The sequence below is a fragment of the Ascidia mentula genome, chromosome 4 (genome assembly GCF_947561715.1).
Source record: "Ascidia mentula chromosome 4, kaAscMent1.1, whole genome shotgun sequence".
In the NCBI taxonomy this organism is placed as follows: Eukaryota; Metazoa; Chordata; class Ascidiacea; order Phlebobranchia; family Ascidiidae; genus Ascidia; species Ascidia mentula.
Genome location: NC_138569.1, coordinates 11,357,548 through 11,377,045, shown reverse-complemented (window position 1 = coordinate 11,377,045; position 19,498 = coordinate 11,357,548). Strand labels below are relative to the sequence as shown.

Genomic DNA, 19,498 nt, shown 5'->3' with positions numbered 1-19,498 from the left:
TAACAAAGCAATCAGTAATGCATGGGATAGATTTCACAGTTGAGTGAGCACTAATGCATGTGCTGTTACTATAGGGTGAATTTAAGCCAGTTTCGGACAGTTTTAGTGGTGTTTTGTAGGTTTTAAATCAGGTAGCTACTTAGTGCCGGGTGCTGTGGAAATTTAAACCAAAAGGGCAGCTCGAACTTCAGACTGTAAAAATTGGTTTGTCGAACAGATGCCTATTTGCCCTCTGGGGGCATTTGATACCACTGGTTTTACATTATTTGGGATAAAAGAGCAACGAAAATACAATTGGATTTTGCAGAAAAATGGATCGCTTGAGTATCAAACTTCTAGAGGTTTTATGCAAGGCCAATCTTCCCTCTACAAAATAGCACTAAACTTTGTTGCTTGTTCCCACGCAATCCCCATGACTGTTTATGCTCTCCTGTATGTTTACAATCTTCCAGGAGGCTCTATAAATCCTTGACATGTATTGTCCTATCCAGGTGCAACAATTTTATTAACTTTGAGGAGTATTAGGTCCCTATATAAGTCACGTGACAGTCGGCAAACGCATTATTGCAGTGGACCTTGAAATCAGGATTTCTTTTATTTAATTGCCATATAGATCCTTTAGTTAAAATAATATCCGACCCGAAATGCCCCTTTGGGGGGCGCTTTAAGCATCCAACCTGCAACTAATTTTGACCTGAATGCGTTCCTACCATAAAATAACAAATGACGGTATATAGGCTATATAAGAGCGTCGGGGCCGCCTTAGCTAAAAAACTTTTCCCAAGCTGCGTTATCTCACCTACCTCACAATTAAATTAAAAAAATTGAGTTTTGGAGGTCCTTCATATACCTGGCAGCAGTTTCGCTTGCTCACCAAAACAATTGTTGGGGCTGATGACTTATTTTACTTTTGTCCAAGGGTCTCAGAGATATTTAACAGTGACTCGATGGCCTGAGCGCGAATTGAGTCTCTTCGATTGTTAAACCTGCTTCTACCCCGTCCTATAAAGCACCCAGAACTAGGATATCTTCCCGAATAATTGTATTCATTTCTGTTATCTGCTTCATTACAACTTCAATACAACGTTGATGGAATGTCAGCGTATAGAATGGCGAAGACTAGACTTGACTGAATTTACTGGTAAAAACTGGGCTCTTTAACGCTCTCCATTATGAGAGCTGATTGGTCAATAATGTCACGTGATATCACGAGGCGCTTGAAGTAATATAATACAAGAACATAGGTGTGATGTGACATAAGCTTAGGAGAACATCTTATGTGGTATACAGGATGTTGAATGAATCACTTTACTCGAGAACATTCGATGAGTTTATCATATGGGTCGCAGTATGGGATTTTGCAAAACTTGTGCATTGCTGCACACGAAACATTACGAAATATAAACACTGATTTCTGTAACGCATGTTACAATTGCAACATTGATCGCAGCTGCATTAAGACTGCAAAGGCTTTATCGGAAAACTGCATGTCCTTTGGCGGGTACAACCAGCCCCACGGGCTGCTATTTAAAAAACATGTAATTCCGAATGCATTGTGTAGAGGAGGGAATTACAAATATAGTATACGTTTGTTAAGACACACTTACATTTTGTTCTGCATTATTAGCCAAAATAATCTCCAACTGGTAGCGATATGCCCCAGGGGAGCGTTTAAGGTAGTTGTCTCGCAAACAATTTTTTTGGTGATTAAATTTTCCACAAAAATTTCCCTGAATTTTTTGGTAGGCTACATTTCAACCAGACCGCCATGCACCGCCTGAGAAAAAACCCTGACGACTACAGAAACTGCCCAAAAACACGCTCAAAATCACCCCAGCAACAGTTCGTGCTTCTGTGCTCGCACCCATGCATAACACATTGCATTGTTACACATAATTTTACTCATACGTAAGAGTTCAATAAGAGCATTCCCCACGAAACTTCCATATATATACAGTCGAAATACGCGGATCCCAAGAACGAGGTTTTCTCTAACGAAAGCAAAACATGACGCAACGCCACGCGAACAAACAAACAAAAACTTACCGAACTGTGACGTGTGTAAGCTTTAAATGTGCTTAACAGGGGCATGCAGTTTTAAGGCATTGTGTCTTAAATATTATACTGCCTCCTAATAACGTATGATACAAAGAAAAATAGCAAATTAAGCAGACAACATAAGCAGCACAGCCAAACACTAAAGACTAAACGTAAACGTAAGCCCGCCTACAGGTAAAGACAATTGCAGTTTACTGACTAACGAAGACAGTGACGTATATACGCAATGTTCACGTAAGTAAGGACTGTGCGCATAGCACCTGTAAACAATAATGGGGTTGAGATTGTACATCTTCCCCCGGCAAAATGGGGGTAGCAAAATGAAATCTCGTTTGATATCTCCGGCTGCGCGCGCACAATCACACAACGCTTGGCGATTGGTCGTCTTATGACCCGTCGTCGTATAATTACCCCGCTTCTGACTATCCCGTGCATGTTATGACACAAACTCCGAACTCTATTTAGGGGCCATTGGCCCCGGGGAGTGTTGTGGTCCATCATGAGAACGATGAAGGAAAAGGTTTTTCATTTTGTCATTATTTTTTTATTTTTGTCATGAATTGAATCGCCTGATAACGGAGGAGAACGGCGAACATAGCAGTCTGATGGCGCTGTCACGGTTGGTGGCAGTCCAACACATGGATTGATCTTCAGCAGATGATTCGGAGAGAGGGGTACATCCTTTCCCATTTCCAGTCGAACGTCAGTAAGTGGCCTCAAATTGACGATCTTTCAACCTCCAGTAACAGCGTAAGGAGAATGTCGTCATTTGGGAACAAAACTCTTCGACCGGAGCGTATCATTCGTTCGCAAGCTCCCCCGAAATGGCTCGCAACCGGTTGATTGAAGTTCTAAGTTATGGCTTTCTGACGCAGGAAGCAATTGATCTGTCGCTAATTCCAATCGTCAATTGATTCTTGGAGGACGCGTTTGGCACCCACAAAATTTGTCCCGTTATCCGAATATATATAAGAAACGGGCCCACGGCGTCGCAAGAAATTAATAAACGCATCTTTTGAGAGATCTAGCGCAACCTCCAAGTGTATCGCGCGAGCTTGTCCAAAGAAATTCATTCTGAAGAATTTTCAGTGAGAGAAAACCTGCACAGCAGCAGGACAGCCATGCCCTGCTCTGTGCACTTTGCGCAGCTCATCGGAGCGTTTTCCAATATCTCTCCCACTCTAGAGACATTATTCACAAGTACCGGGTCGACAAATCGCAACAGTTTGGCATTTTCCTTTATCCATAGGGAAAATATACTGTGTTGTACGTATTTCACAAGGATGCAGGCGGAGTTAAGCTGTCCTGCAAAATATCCACAGCTTTCTGGCATCCTGCTGAACAACACACATTTTTTCTGACCCTTCGTTATAAAACGAATCCACATTCCTTTGTTCTCAGATCTTGTATTTCGCGTCATCGTGCTGTCACGCTCCCACGCTATTTGTAATTAGTTCGCTATAACTCAGTCACGTGTTCAATTCTATCTGAATAAGTCACCAACCGCTTTGGACAATTTAATACAAACCAACTGAAAATTGCAACGTGTCTTTTAATGATAAATAGGTCTGCTTACGGAGTCCAAATTGAATAGTCTACAGCAAGAACACGCATAGCAGACTTAGTTTCAGGTATAGCAGCCGACCGAACCTATTTGAACTGCAATACCATTAATGACCTAAGTTTTGCTTTCAAAAGAAAAAAATGTAATGGAATTGGTCCTTTCAGTTGCACCGTTAAAAAAATACGAAATTATCTTTCCATGTAGTCGTGAAATCACTGTTCTAGTTGAAAAACGCTCTTTCCTCAAAAGGTACGACCGATAAAGTTTAAAGAGATCGATTTTCCCTCTGCACTCATCGCTCAACGCAACAATGCAAAATGCCTTAACATATGTAGTTTAAACTTTACCGGATCAGTCAACCTAGCCACCCTGGAAGGCTTTCGATCGATTACCGTATGTAGGCTATAGTTGCTGAGTGTAAACTGAAAAAAATCAATCTAGCTGACAGCTACATTCGATATGTTTGATCCAAGTTTAAACAATTGTGCTCATACTATATGTACGAAACATCTAACACTAGCAAACTTACACACGAATTATGAGTAACCTAATGGAATAGAATTACAGGGAAAATACAAACAGTGTGTGCGATGTTTTACGACCATATTATAACCATATTATTATGACGTAATTTAATGTTCGGATGTAGTGCGGAGCCGAATCCGAATCTATTTTGTATTGACACATCCCTATGCCACATTTTCCCCAGTACTTCCATGCCTTTCTTATTTCTAATATTTGTCCTCAATGAAAACGTCTTAGAAAATGTTCTTTATTTGTGAGAATTAAATGTCCTTCATTTTACGCGAGATCATATTTAGTCGTATCTTCCACATCATTAAATGCAAACTTTTACGCTCCGAGAGTATAGGATGTATTGTCACCATAATACTTTGTGGCACCTTAAAACGACCATGATCCCTTCTTTAAGCATAGGTAGCAGTACAAACTATAGCTACATTAGTTGAGAAGCCTGAGCTGTAGTGAAGATTCGGAAATTATTCTAACCTTAATGAGGAAGGAGAGAAGGTTTTACGTGAGTATGAGAAGGAATTTTTTTTTTGAGCAGGAAAATCATGTTTTAAAAGCTCCAACTCATAGATGCGTTATTGCAGAAACACAAAGCTTTATTGTGAGCAAACAAAGCGCATCTTGAAAAAAGGTTGAAATTAGGCCTAATGGTTTCTCATTTACTCAAGTATGTGCCAAGTTATTATTTTATCATTTACTATTGCAAACAATGACTATTTATAAATTGAAATGACATACTAATGAAAATTTAAAAAATGATTTAAATCATACAAACGCCGTAAAAATTACAAACAAAATATTTCGATTAGTCGGGATAGTCCACTATACACTCTTGAGACACCTTGGATTATTTTTATAGCATAACGCCCAGCGTGTACAATAGCAGGACTTCGACGCAAGTGTAACAAAGCGCGAAATTAACATTTGAAAACCTAATAACATTAGCGTCAAACAAAACTTGATCCAAGACAATTAGGTATAAAAACTTACATATGTTTGGAAAACTCGCAAAAGCTGAGTGTATAAAGGGTACAATACAATTTGTCACAAGATTTGATCGGTTTATTCGACTACCGATAACTCGTCTTGGCAATTTCACATAAAACTGTGATTAAAATGATATGGACTATACGTAAAGTTTTCCTATAGTGATATTATTGGAAAAAAACATTTAGAAAAAGTGATTAAACAACGAAGAACAACCAATAATATTTTGCCAGCAATGTCTGTTAAAAGATTCACTTGGTATGATTAATTTCAGTACCTTGAGTTACATTATTTACAATCCCTGCACACCTTTTGCTGGCGAAATATTGGGTACCTAAAAAGATCTTATGAAAGAGCTAAACTTTGTTTTTGCGTTTCGTACTGTGTTTTATCAGCGCTAATCGCGACACCATAGCGGACAACAATGGCTGTCTTTGTTTGTATAGACACCAACGTGATCTGAAATACGAAACCTTGTAGGATAACAACGGACCACGCAGATAACTAATTGGTTGGGTGAAAAGCAATCATAGCAAAAGGTGTGGTGAATAGATTTACTTTGAACAAAATTCAAACATAACTTGATACTGGTAACTCTGCAACATACTTTGGCAAATTTCATAATAGTTGTGTTCTGGTTGAAGGGTTATGTTTCTTTAACAACTGTATAATTTCAAGTCTGTTACAATAGCTGGAGAACCTCTGAATTTTGCTTAAAACAGACTAATCCATTTCATAGTGATCTCAGTTTAGTTACCCCAACATTGTTTCAGAAAAGCTTGCCAAACTGTAGCCTACTTATTATGAATAACTGATTGGAGAGCAGTTTTCAGTGCCTAGAGTTGTCGCTAGAATTTGTTGAATCCTATAAAATTCCACTAAGTCAGGGGTTCTCAAATTGGAAAACGCGAGCAAATTTCTTGTATTTACATTTTAACGATTTTTCCAGACTTAGAAACTACAGTAGGTTAAATGTGTTTCCATCTACTTACTGTGAGCAAGGTTATGCTACACACAATATGGATTAGCCTACGCATCAAAAAAGGTTAAAAAAACCTGTACTGAACAGACCGCTTATTTTGCAGGGTATTTTTTAGTAAAATCGTAAATATTTAGGTCATTTTAGGGACATGAGATAGGACCAATATTTAAACACAAGCATGAGTTTTGTTACAAAATCTAAAGTTGTCCTTCAAACCCGCAGCTCCCCAGATCCAGATAAAAAGCACGGCAGTTTACATTATCAAGCATTAGACGAGGTATGTACACAAAAGTATTATAAGTTAATGAGTAAAACGAAGCGGAACAACTTATTTCTTTACTAATTTCTTATACTAATTCAGTTTAAATACGAAACCGAATATTTTACACATACCCCCTATGGTCGGCAACCCATTGCCCTGGAACCACATGTGACTCTTTTGTCCTCTGATATGACTAAATAAGCTCGTTTTAAGGAAAATAACAAAAATGTTAACAAAAAAAAAAAAACACATTTGAGGCGATAGTTTCATTGAATTCTTAACACATTTGAGGCTTTTGTTATATTAGCTGTGCCTCAAGTAGCAAGTAAATGTATGGTGACTGTTAATTTGTTTGTTGTGGATTCAAGAATCAAAATAATCCTTGCCAACTTAGGTTTTGTGGCCCTGAGTTTGATCCAGTTTAGTGCTAAAGAGTGAAATTGGTTGTTTGCAAGCTCAGGGTTGACAACGTCTGCCCTATGTCAAGGTGGTATTACCTCGCCTTCAAGCTCTTTCACGAGGGCCTTGTTAACCCTATATCGACATTTGTGACAAATTGGTAACGTTTAGAATACATGCAACAAACACACCCTTAATGAACGTTTTTTGAGCGCTGGTCAAGAATATCTCATTCGTTACGTTTCAAAGAACGACAATTTCGCAATTGGAAACACTGTTATGGAAAACTCCGATGGAGGGCTGGGACAGGGTTGCCAGATTGGCGCTTTGGCTTTTTTCCATTTTGTCTGGCGCCCAAAATTTGGTTTGGCTTATTTGGCCCTTTTCTGGCGTTTTTCCTGTTAGCTTTGCGTTCGGAAGTTGCCCGGGCTCGTTCGTGACGAAACAGGTTCGCGGTATGCTTCTTTTCGGTAAAAAACGTCACGCATCACAGCCCAAGTTAGTTCAGAAGCGTTGCAAACTGTATGCCTGGGTAGCGTAAACCAAAGTCCATAGAAAACATTTCTATGACTTTTTCGTAAACTTGACTACTTCTTTAGTGACGTCATAATTTGAGTTTTGAAAGACTGTTTGTTGAGTTTTTGCGTAGCACTGGCATTGCTATATGCACATAGAAAGTCGGAAATAATCCAAGAGCATAAATAAACAAAGAAGAGATTATATGTTGCTCTACCACATGAATGTAATTTGCCTGTAAATACAATTGAACATATGTTAGGGGAGCAGAAAATTAAACAATGCAGTATTTAAACGATTGGATCTTTTTCACTCAAAACTAGTTTGGGCGCTTTTTGGCGTTTTTTGTCGTGTTGTTTGGCTCTAAACAAAAAAAATATTCTGGCAACCCTGGGCTGGGAACGGCGGTAGTTTTCGAAACTGTGTTTTGGTGAATGGCGCCAATGGCGGTTTGTTGTAGGTTTGCGGTTGTAGTCTGAAGGCTTTACTTTTAAGTTAGTGAGAAAAATCATGCATGTGGGCGTAGATGTAATTGAAGTAATTACCAATGATTTTTGTTCAGATGTGTTTTTTTATGATTTTATGGAAATTTTTGTAAACATAACAAATTTGTCCACACGGTCCATTAGGTGATATTTTGTAATGGATGCGAAAATTACAAGTTAACGATTTTGCTCTTAAATTGTGAAGATTTTCCATCATATACAATAAATGTAAGGTAAATTGATGGTAACAAATGATGTGGAAGGTCTATGGGGGATGATAATGGTAAAAATGATTTAAATGATGATGACTTGTCGGATAATATTCTAATTTTGATGATGAGCAGAGCTTAGTTAGGCAGTTTCTATGTTTATATTGATGGGTTTGGTAAGTTAGATCAAATACAAAGTGTTTTACTAATTTGAGTATTACTCAAATGATTATACCATTGTCGATTCAGTTCTTGAGGCCATAATTGAAACCTCAATATTTGCCAAGGGATGCAAAAACTCATAATAATTATAACATGGAATGTGCAAAAACTCATAATAATTATAACATGAAGTAGCCCAAGTGTTGTATCATTTTTTATCCGATTTTCAAGGTAATTTTACTATTTAAAACTGCAGGAACCAATTTTTTTTCATTGAAATTTGTCCCTTAATGGACCGGTGTGACAAATTTGTCACGTTTCAAAAAACCCTTACCCCAAATTAAAAATTTTTCTTATGCAGGTTTATTAGTCTATCATTAAATCATTACCACAGAAAATTATTTTTTTCTCTAAATTTAATAATTCTGTCCATAGAGGGTTAAAGCAAATATTAAAAATACCTTATTGAACTGGGAACACTAGGTGCTCCTTAAATAAGCAACGTGTAAATATTCACCCTTCTGCCTCCAAGTAACACGTTGCTTAATAAGAAGCATGCTGGTTAAATAAGTAAGTGCTAATTCAGACGAATTATGACCCTTCTGGTCGCCCACGGGTGATTTTCCCGCTACAACTTTTTTTAATTTGTGCACCAAACCATGTTTCTGTCTTATGCTTATTCGTAACAATTACTTTAGTTTAATTGCAATATCAGTTATCCATTGTTATTACTTCGGGAATGAGGAACCCGTCAGTTTGCCCACATGCTCATTCGGTAATCAGCGCATTGTTACAAACACATGTCTCAATGCTTTTTGGATCTGCACGTTGCAAATAAATACAAAACGGCCTAAAACAAACCTTGGGACAATAATCGCTAAATCCGGATAAATAGAATCAGAGTTCTACAGTGTTCACAATAGCTAACCTCACTGCCCTTGGGAGGAAAAACTCCCTTTTTGGGGGATCACATGAGGTTGCCCCCACCTAATTCGGTGTTATACACGCAAAAAGACAGAAACCGACCATGTGTACTTTTAGCACCACATATTCGATGGGTCGTAGCGTGAAAAGTAGGGACCCCATAGGGGCTGTTGATGCATCGTGTGGAAGGTCTATCCTTCTACTTTACCATCCACTGAAATTTAAGTACCTACTGTTTTTGTGCGACACCTAGTGTCGTTTAGAACAAGAACGATTTACGCAACATTGTGACGTCACAAGCAAGTTCCAAATCGAATCGAAAATTGCACCGATCGAAAGACATGTCCTTTGTGACCAAGCATATTAAATTTCAGCCTGCAGCAACCTTCAGTTTTGAGTTGGGACCCCATCAAAGACCCCCACCTAATTCGCTCGCATACACGCAGTACACCAGACCCGATAGCTGCTTTGCTGCAAATATAAATACATTTTGTGTTATTCGACAAGTATTAATAGCAGGAGGATGAATTCCCTACTTATATGATTGAAACTGCTAGAATTTTTGTATATTAGTGCCATTTAAGCTTTCTTATCCCAAAGCATTTTTGTAAACTCAGTAACAACAGTAAACACCAGTATTGGATTTATCTACTGGTTAACAACATTAGACACCAGTATTGGAGTTTTTTTACATTATCAAGGCAATTTAAAATCCTGTTAGGGATCTTGTTAATTTTATGCACTTTTGACCAAGTCTAAATGCGACATATTGTTGTTATAATACTACATATATTATATACCAAAACTTTTGAACAGGAATTGAGAGGCTCAGAAAAGGTGTTGGATGGGTTGTACAAACAATCCCAAAATGCAGCATTTAAATTTAAATCCTTATTTTGTGAAATTGAAAATGAGGAAAGCAATGTGGAAATGCTACGCCAAAAATACTACTCAATGTTGGAGGTATGGCTATATTTTTTATCACAGTTAAATCATTAATATAAAAAGAACTGAATGGAATGTTCAACTAGACTAGGTATGTTCACAATTTACCCCGTGAAACCACTGAGCTCCTGTAGCTCAGTTGGTAGAGCGTTGGGCCTAGTTAGCCCGGGGAAGTGAGTTCAAACCCCACCGAGGGCTTGATTTTTTAGATCTTGCTCTGACTTGTCTGGAAAGTGGCTGATTTAGCTTGGCTGTGAACCCTTTGAACCTTATTTTTAATTGTGTAAGCTGCAGACAGATGGCCACTGTTTCGACCTAAAAGGTCTCGTCAGTGCAGCTGGTGTGACTTTCAGATGACTTTGCTGACCAAACGGCCACGCAAAGACTTTGTGGTGACTATACAATCAACGTCATCCGTTGGGCACCAAACTAGGTGCAACCTTACGGAGAAAACAAGGTGGAAACACTACGGCCAAGCAAAGCTCAACCAATAGTGCCGTCAGGCCCCGTGTCACAATAAAATAAGCCAATGATATGGCTCCACTTTGCTTATCTTATTTTTTGATATAGCAACAAAACTATATTATTTGTGCAAAATTTGTACACTAAATTTGCTAGTGTTGAGTGTATGAGTCTGATTTGAGTCAAGCACATTGCATGTAGGATTTGCTGCCAACAATCACATTAAGTCGATATTGAAATAAAATAAATATATACTATTTAGTCGAATCCAACACATCTTAACTAGACTACAACAAAGCATATTTTCTCAAACTAACTTGAGGATAATTTGAGTTGCTTGTCAATAAAAAAGGCTCTTATTTTTTGGGAAAGTACAGTTTGAATAAAATAAGTTGGCCTACACATAAATATGCTCATGAAAAATTTGAATTTTTATGGCTATTTTACCATGGCCAAACTACAGGGCATACCATATTTACTTGATTGTAGCCTGACCTAGATTGTAAGCTGTATGCACTAGTGTTAAAAAATTAATAGTTATCTACAGACACCATACCGGCATATCATTAAGTAGGCCACCCTCCATTGCAAGCCTGACGAATGGTAGGATAAAATACTTTATCAGTGGCCGCTTATAGTTGAGTAAATACTGTATGGTGTTCTGATGAGAAATGTATTATTAAGTTTTTAAACTGCAGTTCTCTGTTGTTTTGTTTCAAATAGAAAAAGATTTTTGATGAAAAGTGCAGAGATATGTACTTTAATGGAGAACAACGCCTGGTTGATCTAAAAGACTTGTATATTGCGGAATCTCAAAAACTTGCACATGAGTGAGTATGATAGTTTTTTTAACATTAATGGTCAAGCTAGACCTAAAAACAATGTGTTTCTTACACGACATGCACAGAATATGTTGACCTAGTTTTGCTTGTGTAAGTGACATCAGTTGTTGTAACGTCAGTCTCGCAGTATGATATGCCAACTGGTACTTGTTGGTTTCGTCGTACACCCTTTTGGCTAATATGCCTCATGCATTGAAATTTAAACACAGTGTTTCAATACTTGATGATGTCATAGTAACAAATTATGACGTCAAAAAATAGCCTCCTCTCCTGGAAAAAAGAAAACTAGGCACCTATGAACACAAATGTACATGTTATCGGACTAAACAATTTAATCAGTGGCCAATGAATATTATTAACCATTCCTTTGCATGTCCTAACCACACAACCTTGTTTGTAAACAGAGAAATTGTTCCTGTGCACAAAGTGTATCACATGCAAAAAAGCAATAAATAAAACATATTTAGCAAGCTGTAACAACTAATAAAAGGATATACAAAGTATATGACATAAATACTACAATATTTAGTGGTTTAAAGTGAAACAAAACATTGAATGCTATGCCACAAGAATCTACAATTACAACCAGGACCAACTTTGGGTGAAAAATATTTGATGTGTTTTATAATAATTAAACAATCCATTCACACGCTTTGTAAAACAATTGCTCCTGGGGCAATTTAGGTGGTGCACATTCAAGTTTGGATAAGGGTGTTGGGGATCGGGTTGAAGCTCATTGTGAGATATTTGATAAAACCATGTAAATTCAAAGTCTGCACCATTGACATTCTTTCGTAAAAAGTGAGCCTAACTAAAGACGGAAACGTAAGTTGATCTAAAGGCATTTTAAACGATTGCCTGACCCTTTTTATGCAAATATGTTTACATTGTCTTATTGTAGCTCAGTTGGTAGAGCGTTGGGCCTGATTAGCCCAGGGTCGTGAGTTCAAACCTCACCGGGTGCTTGATTTTTCAAATCTTGCTCGGAATTGTCATGAAAAAGTGGCTGATCCAGCTAGGCTGTGATACGATAGCTGTGATCGACAAGCAAGGCCCTGCGCAATGGGGCGATACTGCCAATCATGCCATTGCATGAAATATTACTGCGTTATCTGATACGGTGGTAGAGATCCCCTACGTATATGTGAAGGTTGCCTGCCAAGTTGTGCGCTTGCGCACCAGTGTACCTTGGCCACAATATACCCCGTGAACCACTGAGCTCCCGTAGCTCAGTTGGTAGAGCGTTGGGCCTGGTTAGCCCAGGTTCGTGAGTTCAAACCTCACCGGGATTTTTCAAATCTTGCTTCGACTTGTCAGGAAAAAGTGGCTGATCCAGCTAGGCTGCAATGCCTGGGCTGCCAAGCCTGCAAACCCATTGTCTTATTGGTAATAAAAATTTATGATTTTGTTCTTGGTGGTCCAAATAGGCCAAACAACTTCACTTCATGGTATGGTGATGGTTTCAGCATAATCCCAAATGCAAATATTAGATTATACTAATGCTTAAAAGCAAAAAAACATGAAAATACACACTAAAAAAACAAGTTTTTGTTTAGCAAATCCTAAATTCATATATAAGATGCACTGTTTGGTTGCATCTATGCTTTTTGATTGTTTGAGATAATGATCAAAATTAATCCAAACATGCTTTGCAGGCTACAAACACCACATTGTAAAAGCTGGGGTTTGAACCATACTGATATTTCGTAAACTTTCTGTAAACTTCACTTTATACTATTTTGGTGGCAATTTTTTTTTTTAATTTTGCATTCATTTAAATATTATTAGACACTCACAGTACATTGCCTATTCAAACACTTCTGCAAAGCGGAGAGAAACCTGTGTAGGAAACCTGTTAAAAGATACTGAAATATTGTACCAGACTCTCAAAAGAATTGAGACCGAAAAAAATAGTTTGCAAGAACAACTGGCTGAACTGCAAAACATGGTACTAAAATTTAAAAATTTGTTCAGTGAAATATGAAAATAAAAATGGTAAATCTTTGCTTGTAGAATGCCATCAACAATACCATAAACAAATCCTTACTTGTCGAAAAAGAAACACTTCAAACATGTGTTGAAAAATTGGGACAAGAGAAATTTGATCTGACTGAGGTGATTATATAATCCTTGCATACTCTTGGAATATTGTACACTTTTGATACTTTACAGCAACATGTAATGGGATTTATGGATCGATGTATCATTACATGTCTTCTGTTATATTTACCTGCTCATGATGTTGTTTTCAAGACTAACTGAATACTATATTATTAAGTGGGGAAACACCTTGAAGGAACAGTGCAAAAAATTTAAAATTTCTGAAGAAAACTTTTGTATTGACATAAAGCAGCTTACAGCGAGTCAAGCAAAACTTAGTTCTGCATTATCTGCTATGCAAGAAGAGAATGTGTCTTTAAAAGATGAGGTAGTCATAATATTTTTGAATTAAAAGTATTTAGCAACAATAAAAGTATTTAGCATAGTGTTCATTTCAAAAGTGATCTTATTTTTCTAAATGTAAAAAATTTAAGGCAAATATTTGGCAGTGGTGATTTTCACTATATAAATGGTTTTTCAACAAACTATTTATTCATTGATATCACATATGATGTTAGTTTTAAAACGTGTGTCTAACATGGTGCCATTGAAATTATATGTAGCTGCCTTTGATTTTGATAACCACTCCAGGAAATGCATTTTAGAACTTGGTTTAACTGATGATTTATTTGTAACCACACACATTTATATTGTAAATAATTTTGACACTCTGGTTTAAGATAATGACCACACAGATGTCACATAACCAGCTAAAAGATGAAATCAGTAAATGCCAACAAATCCAGGGCAATCTTCAAGAAGAGTTGTTTAATTTGAAGAAAAGCAATGAAGCCCTAAAAACAGACAAACTTGAAAATTTATTTAAGTAAGTGGGTCTTTATAAGAACTGTCTAGGAAACTTTCGTTTCAGGTTAAAATCTTTCAGTCTTCTTTAATTAGACATATATATTTCGCTTCGTTAAAAGCAGGGTCTTTATAAGATTAAATATTTTAGCAACTTTGGTTGCTATCATGACTAAGCTGATAAATTCTGCATTTTTTGAGATTGGATACTAAAAAGAGTGTAAAAAGCATTTGATGTGGAAAGGCAAAGAAGTGGGTAGGGATGGGCAATATAGAATAACACACTATTCTAGAATAGTTAAATCGAATCCAGAATACTGAATCCTATTCTATTTTTGTTTTAGCTTGTGCACTGAAGCACAATAAACATAAAAGATTTTTTTACATGACTCCAACAACAAAGCACAATCAAAGAATAAATTTATTGCACTGTAATATATTTAGGCTTTCTATGTGCTTGTCTGCCAAAAGCAACAAGTAATTTTGTGGCTGTCAAACCTGCACGTCACAATCGTAGCAGAAGATTGACGAAAAAAGATACGCACTTTATTTACTCGATTGTAAGCCGCGGCTTATAAGGTTGTTTAAGCTATCGTTTGTGATGCTTACAATCGAGGGCGACTTATATTATTTATTGTCAAGCTGATAATTTGTCTGGGGCTCTGAGCTTTAATGAAATTCACCTTTAACTCGCTCTGCCGTACCAATACGTTTTATCAAACACAGTTATCATTGTACCTGACAATTTTAAACGACAGATTTGTTGACAATTATTGTAGGGCACCAAAGTGTGCCTTTAACATTTACATGCGGCTTACATTCGAGGGCGGCTTATATTAATTTTTTAACACCGTCGCATGCGCAAATACGGAAAGTTACCGTACATATAATTAAACCTATTATTCGGTTTGAAGACAATTTGGATTCGGATAGTTTAAAGATTCGAATCCTCCGGATTCACTATTCTGAAAATTGCCCATCCCTAGATGTGGTTAAAATTTTGTCATCTTGTGTCTTACTGTTTTTTACAATGTTAGATAACCATGGTACACTTTTCATTTTTGCCAAATTACTGCAGTGTTTTCAATAATTTTATTTCAAAACTTGGATATTTATGTAAAAATATCTTCAGAATACAAACATTGAGGTCTGAAATCAACGAATGCCAGACAACAAAGAAAAAGTTCGAGGAACAGCGTGATTTGTTCAAGGAAGCTTTTAAACAAGTGAAAAAAGAAAAAGACCATGTTTTACAAAACTGCGAAAAAATTATGAAGGAGAAAGAGAGGTTCAAGGTATTTTTAGGATATATGGGTCTTAAAACTTGGCATACTGTTTTAGAAGAAATATTGTGTATGAGTTGTCCCTGTTATTTAATTTAATACATTTATCCTCACTGATTTTTGATTTATCTCTCTCCTATTTTGTATCAATTACTTTTAAGCAACCATATTCCACAGCTGCATAGTTTGCAGGCTTTACAGCCTTTTAACTTGATTCAAGCAAAACAATTTACAAAGTTTTCCATGGTTCAAAGAGCTGTAGTGCATGAAAATATTTTTGTGGTCACATCAGTTACATACTCCCTCTTTTTCCAATTTGCGTCTAATGTTTCTTATGCATTACAAGGTGTGTGTTACCCTATTTACATTTAATATAAATAACTAATGTGGGGAAGCATTTATAGTTTATTATTTCGACTTTCAAAAATTACAGATAAATTGTCATGTCTATAATTAGATTTACATTTTTGTTAATTTTATTTTTGTAATCTAGTTCAAATGCAAAAAATATAGATTGTAAACAGTAAGACTCTCATAAAAACAATTTCTGAATTTGATGAAATTTTACAATACCAACAATGTGAAAATATAAGGGCGATATAACCATAAAAATTCAAAATACAAATTATGCATTTTTTGGCAATTCTATAAAAATTATGGATTTATTTTTGCAATTCATATAATTGTGTATCATAACTAGATGCAAAATTATCCTTATATATAGGAACAGTATATTGAGTTGCAAAATGAACGTGATATGGTGGGAAGAGCCAAGGACCGAAGTGTTACCAAGGAATACCAAACTCGAGTACACAATGAGGTGGAATATTAACTTTTTCTGTATAGCAGGTTATCATGTTTTTGCCTTATTAAACTGGAGGCGTATTTAATTAGGATCTTACTGAAGCACACAAGTGTTTGACTACTGAACTTGGAGAAATTCGGTACAAATTGCAAAAGTTTGAAGAAAGGGCTAAAAAGGACTGCAAGATAAAATATGAGCTTAGAGATACAGTAATAATATATATGTATTGTTTTAATTGATTAGATCCATTATCATAATAATGAACATATAGATCAAGCGTTTGCATCGTGATATAGAAGATGAACGAAAGAAAATGATTAAGGTTACCAAAGAAATACGTGTGCAAACAGATCCAGATTTAGCTTGTGAAAATACAGATATTGCCATCCAACATGCCAGATTCAAAATGGTACAGGGTCTAAAAGACAGGAACCGGGCATTTAAAGACAATGTCAATATGCACATTGAAAGGAACAGGTTGGTTCCAAGATGTAAATTTTACATAAGCAATGTAACCAATGTTATATTTTCAGTGAGCTGCAACTCAATCCATTTTACATTTATTTTAGTTTTATTAGCTTGCACGAAGAGCTGTAAATAATCCATTACCAATAATTTGGTAGCTATAAAATTTAGTACCGATCCTATATCTCTCAATGTTTAAATATTTCAGATTGACAAAAGAAGTAAAAAAAAATAAACTGCAAATTATTGCGAAGCAAAGATTTTTGTGGTCAAGTAAAAATCATAATCAGCTTCTGAAAGTCAAAATAAATGAGCTTGAAAAGAGCCAGACAACCTTGCAACAAAGAGTGAAACAAAACAAACAACTTGCATTTCGTGAAAGAAGTGCCACAAAGGTGTGTGTTTTTGTGTGTAACATTAGGTTTTGGTGAGAAATGTTCTGTCCAAATTCAGTCAATTTTGTATTCATCAAAAAGTCTTAAACCCCAGGCAAAGAATTTAATCTATATTTCATGAACATATTAACCTGTCCACAAAATATTTGCTATAATCCAAACGGATAACCCTACTTAATTTGTATCATTTACTGACAGGTAACATAGCAGTGTTTTAAACATTTAAAGTGGTACTTATTCCCAGAAACAAAACACTGTCAACACAATAATTAATGTGCATTTTCAGTGGATGATTGACTTTTTGGTATATATAGTGTATGTTGTAAAAGAGTCCAATTCAAAATGTTGTCAACATTTACATACTTACACTAAATGAAGAATCCATAAATTTGTGCTATTTTTTCAAAGGCTAGACTGGACTGAAAAAACTAACAGCTATATGAAGAAAGTTTGAAGAGCAAGTTTGTAAAAAGAATTCACTTGTACAATACAAGAATTGAGAATATGAAGGGTGTCAAACTTAAACATGTCAATTAAATGAACTAATAATGTTGGCTTAAATTTCTGTTGACCAATTCCGGGAATCACTCCCCATTCCTGACCCATAGTTGCAACGATTTCCACCCTTTATGTGTCCTTACACAACTGTTAGTTGGTTGTGAGAACGGTTGTGTTGCACACAGAGCATCCTTAAGGCCGCATCTCACAATTAAATCCTAAAAATTGAGTTTTAGAAGTCATTTGTCATCGTGCAGCTGATTACAGTTTCTCTTGTTTGCCAAAAACAATTGCCGGGTCTGATGACTCATGAAGGGGGACTACTATTGCTGAACAAAAAAAATTGAATGCAGCTGCATTAAGACAGCACATTGGGGGGGTTTTGCAAAGGCTAACTGCTAAATTGTCAGTCCTAGGGGGGGTACAAACAGCCCTGAGGGGCCCCAAAAACAGTTACAAGACATCTAATTCTTTATGAATTGTATAGAGGAGGGTTGGTGGCTTCACTTGATGGCAAAGGGAGGGTACTTTCTGTGATTCATTTTTTCACAAAACAAACCTACACTTTTTTCTGCTTTTTTGGCCAACAGAGGGTCAAAATGCCCCCGGGGGAGCAGTTAAAGTAGTTATCTCGAATATAATTTTGACCAGAATTCCTAGACAAGGGTCGGGACTAACAGAAAATCACAAATTGACCATACTTTCTATGATTCATTTTTCCACAAAATTTACCTCAATATTTGGGTAGATTTTAAGCTACATGTTCAACAGCACCCTTTAATTTACTGCCTGAATAATAACCCTGAAAACCATTGTAAACCTGCCCCAAACACGCTGAAAATCGCCCTGACAACAGCCTGTTCATCTGCGCTCATTCAACCAAAACACTGGCGCCCATGCATGACCCATTGCATTGTTACACATGATTTCACTCAGGACAGAGTTCGAGAAGGGCATTTCCCAACAAAGAAAGTCTTTTCCATAGAAATACAGAGATGCGGCCTTAAGACAGAGATGAACTTGTAGTAGATGTGTTTTACTCTTTTTTACGTTGTTTTTGCAGACACTGAAGATGATTTATAGCGAAATATATTTGTCCCACACGAAAGGCCAATATACTTTAACCCAGAAAACATATTTTCCAATAATGTTGACTTTAAATTTTGCTTAATTTTTATGAAAATACACATACGCTTTCATCAGCAACATGACAACATCTTATTATGGGCCTTTAAATATTTTCTTAAAAAAATAAATTCCCAGATGGAAAATGTCCCTTTTAAATTCGGAGTCAGTCTGGTTCATATGAGTTGCCATATGTGAACATCAATTTAAAGAGGAATGTATTCTTACTCATCCAACAGGAAAAGAATTGGACTTTGGAGCATATAAGATCTACTTTACTTCAACCCCAGCCTGTAAGCTCGATGTAATTTTATTAGACGCCCTTAGTCATTTCGTAAGCTCGATCTACGTTCCTCAGACGACGGTATTGGTTCATTCCGGAAGCTCGACGTGCTTTCATTAGTCGCACTTGGACATTTCCCTGAGCTCTTTATCTACTTTTTACAAACGAGTTTGACATTTTCCTTAAACTGCTTCCGTTCTCAGCTCCATTTCCTGCGACTCTTTATTCCGTAAATTAGGGTTGCCCGCGACAATAAATAGTAGCCAAAAAAACTTTACAAAGAAACGGAACAACACACAACAAACAGGGCCAGTAATCCATAAATTGAGAATTGCGAGGGAAAGCGACATTTAAGACCAAATTATGGAAGTTTAGTCCAGACTAGCCTAGCAATGTCACCTAGTGATGTTCT

General features: G+C 36.5%; 1 protein-coding gene across 4 annotated transcripts; it reads left to right on the top strand.

Moving 5' to 3' along the window:
* The first annotated feature begins 6,234 nt into the window (after positions 1 to 6,234).
* On the top strand, positions 6,235 to 19,330 carry LOC145898787 (uncharacterized). 4 transcript variants are annotated; one of them, XM_082987396.1, is made up of 13 exons: positions 6,235 to 6,399; positions 9,896 to 10,042; positions 11,210 to 11,316; positions 13,117 to 13,276; positions 13,342 to 13,443; positions 13,607 to 13,756; positions 14,109 to 14,254; positions 15,365 to 15,527; positions 16,240 to 16,335; positions 16,410 to 16,529; positions 16,592 to 16,797; positions 16,994 to 17,180; positions 17,594 to 19,330. In XM_082987396.1, the coding sequence occupies exons 1-13, from the start codon at positions 6,301 to 6,303 to the stop codon at positions 17,621 to 17,623; spliced, it is 1,713 nt and encodes a 570-aa protein (XP_082843522.1). In that variant the 5' UTR covers positions 6,235 to 6,300; the 3' UTR covers positions 17,624 to 19,330. The 4 variants fall into 4 exon arrangements, with proteins under 4 accessions (XP_082843522.1, XP_082843524.1, XP_082843525.1 ...); XM_082987398.1 differs by having other exon boundaries at positions 17,589 to 19,330; XM_082987399.1 differs by lacking the exon at positions 6,235 to 6,399 and adding an exon at positions 7,412 to 8,067.
* Positions 19,331 to 19,498: the final 168 nt, after the last annotated feature.

Coding starts and splice junctions, on each gene's coding strand:
- LOC145898787 (XM_082987396.1), top strand. CDS start 6,301: ATGAGTTTTGTTACAAAATCTAAAGTTGTCCTTCAAACCCGCAGCTCC. Junction 6,400..9,895: donor ATTATCAAGCATTAGACGAG/GTATGTACACAA, acceptor ACTTTTGAACAG/GAATTGAGAGGCTCAGAAAA. Junction 16,798..16,993: donor ATGCACATTGAAAGGAACAG/GTTGGTTCCAAG, acceptor TAAATATTTCAG/ATTGACAAAAGAAGTAAAAA.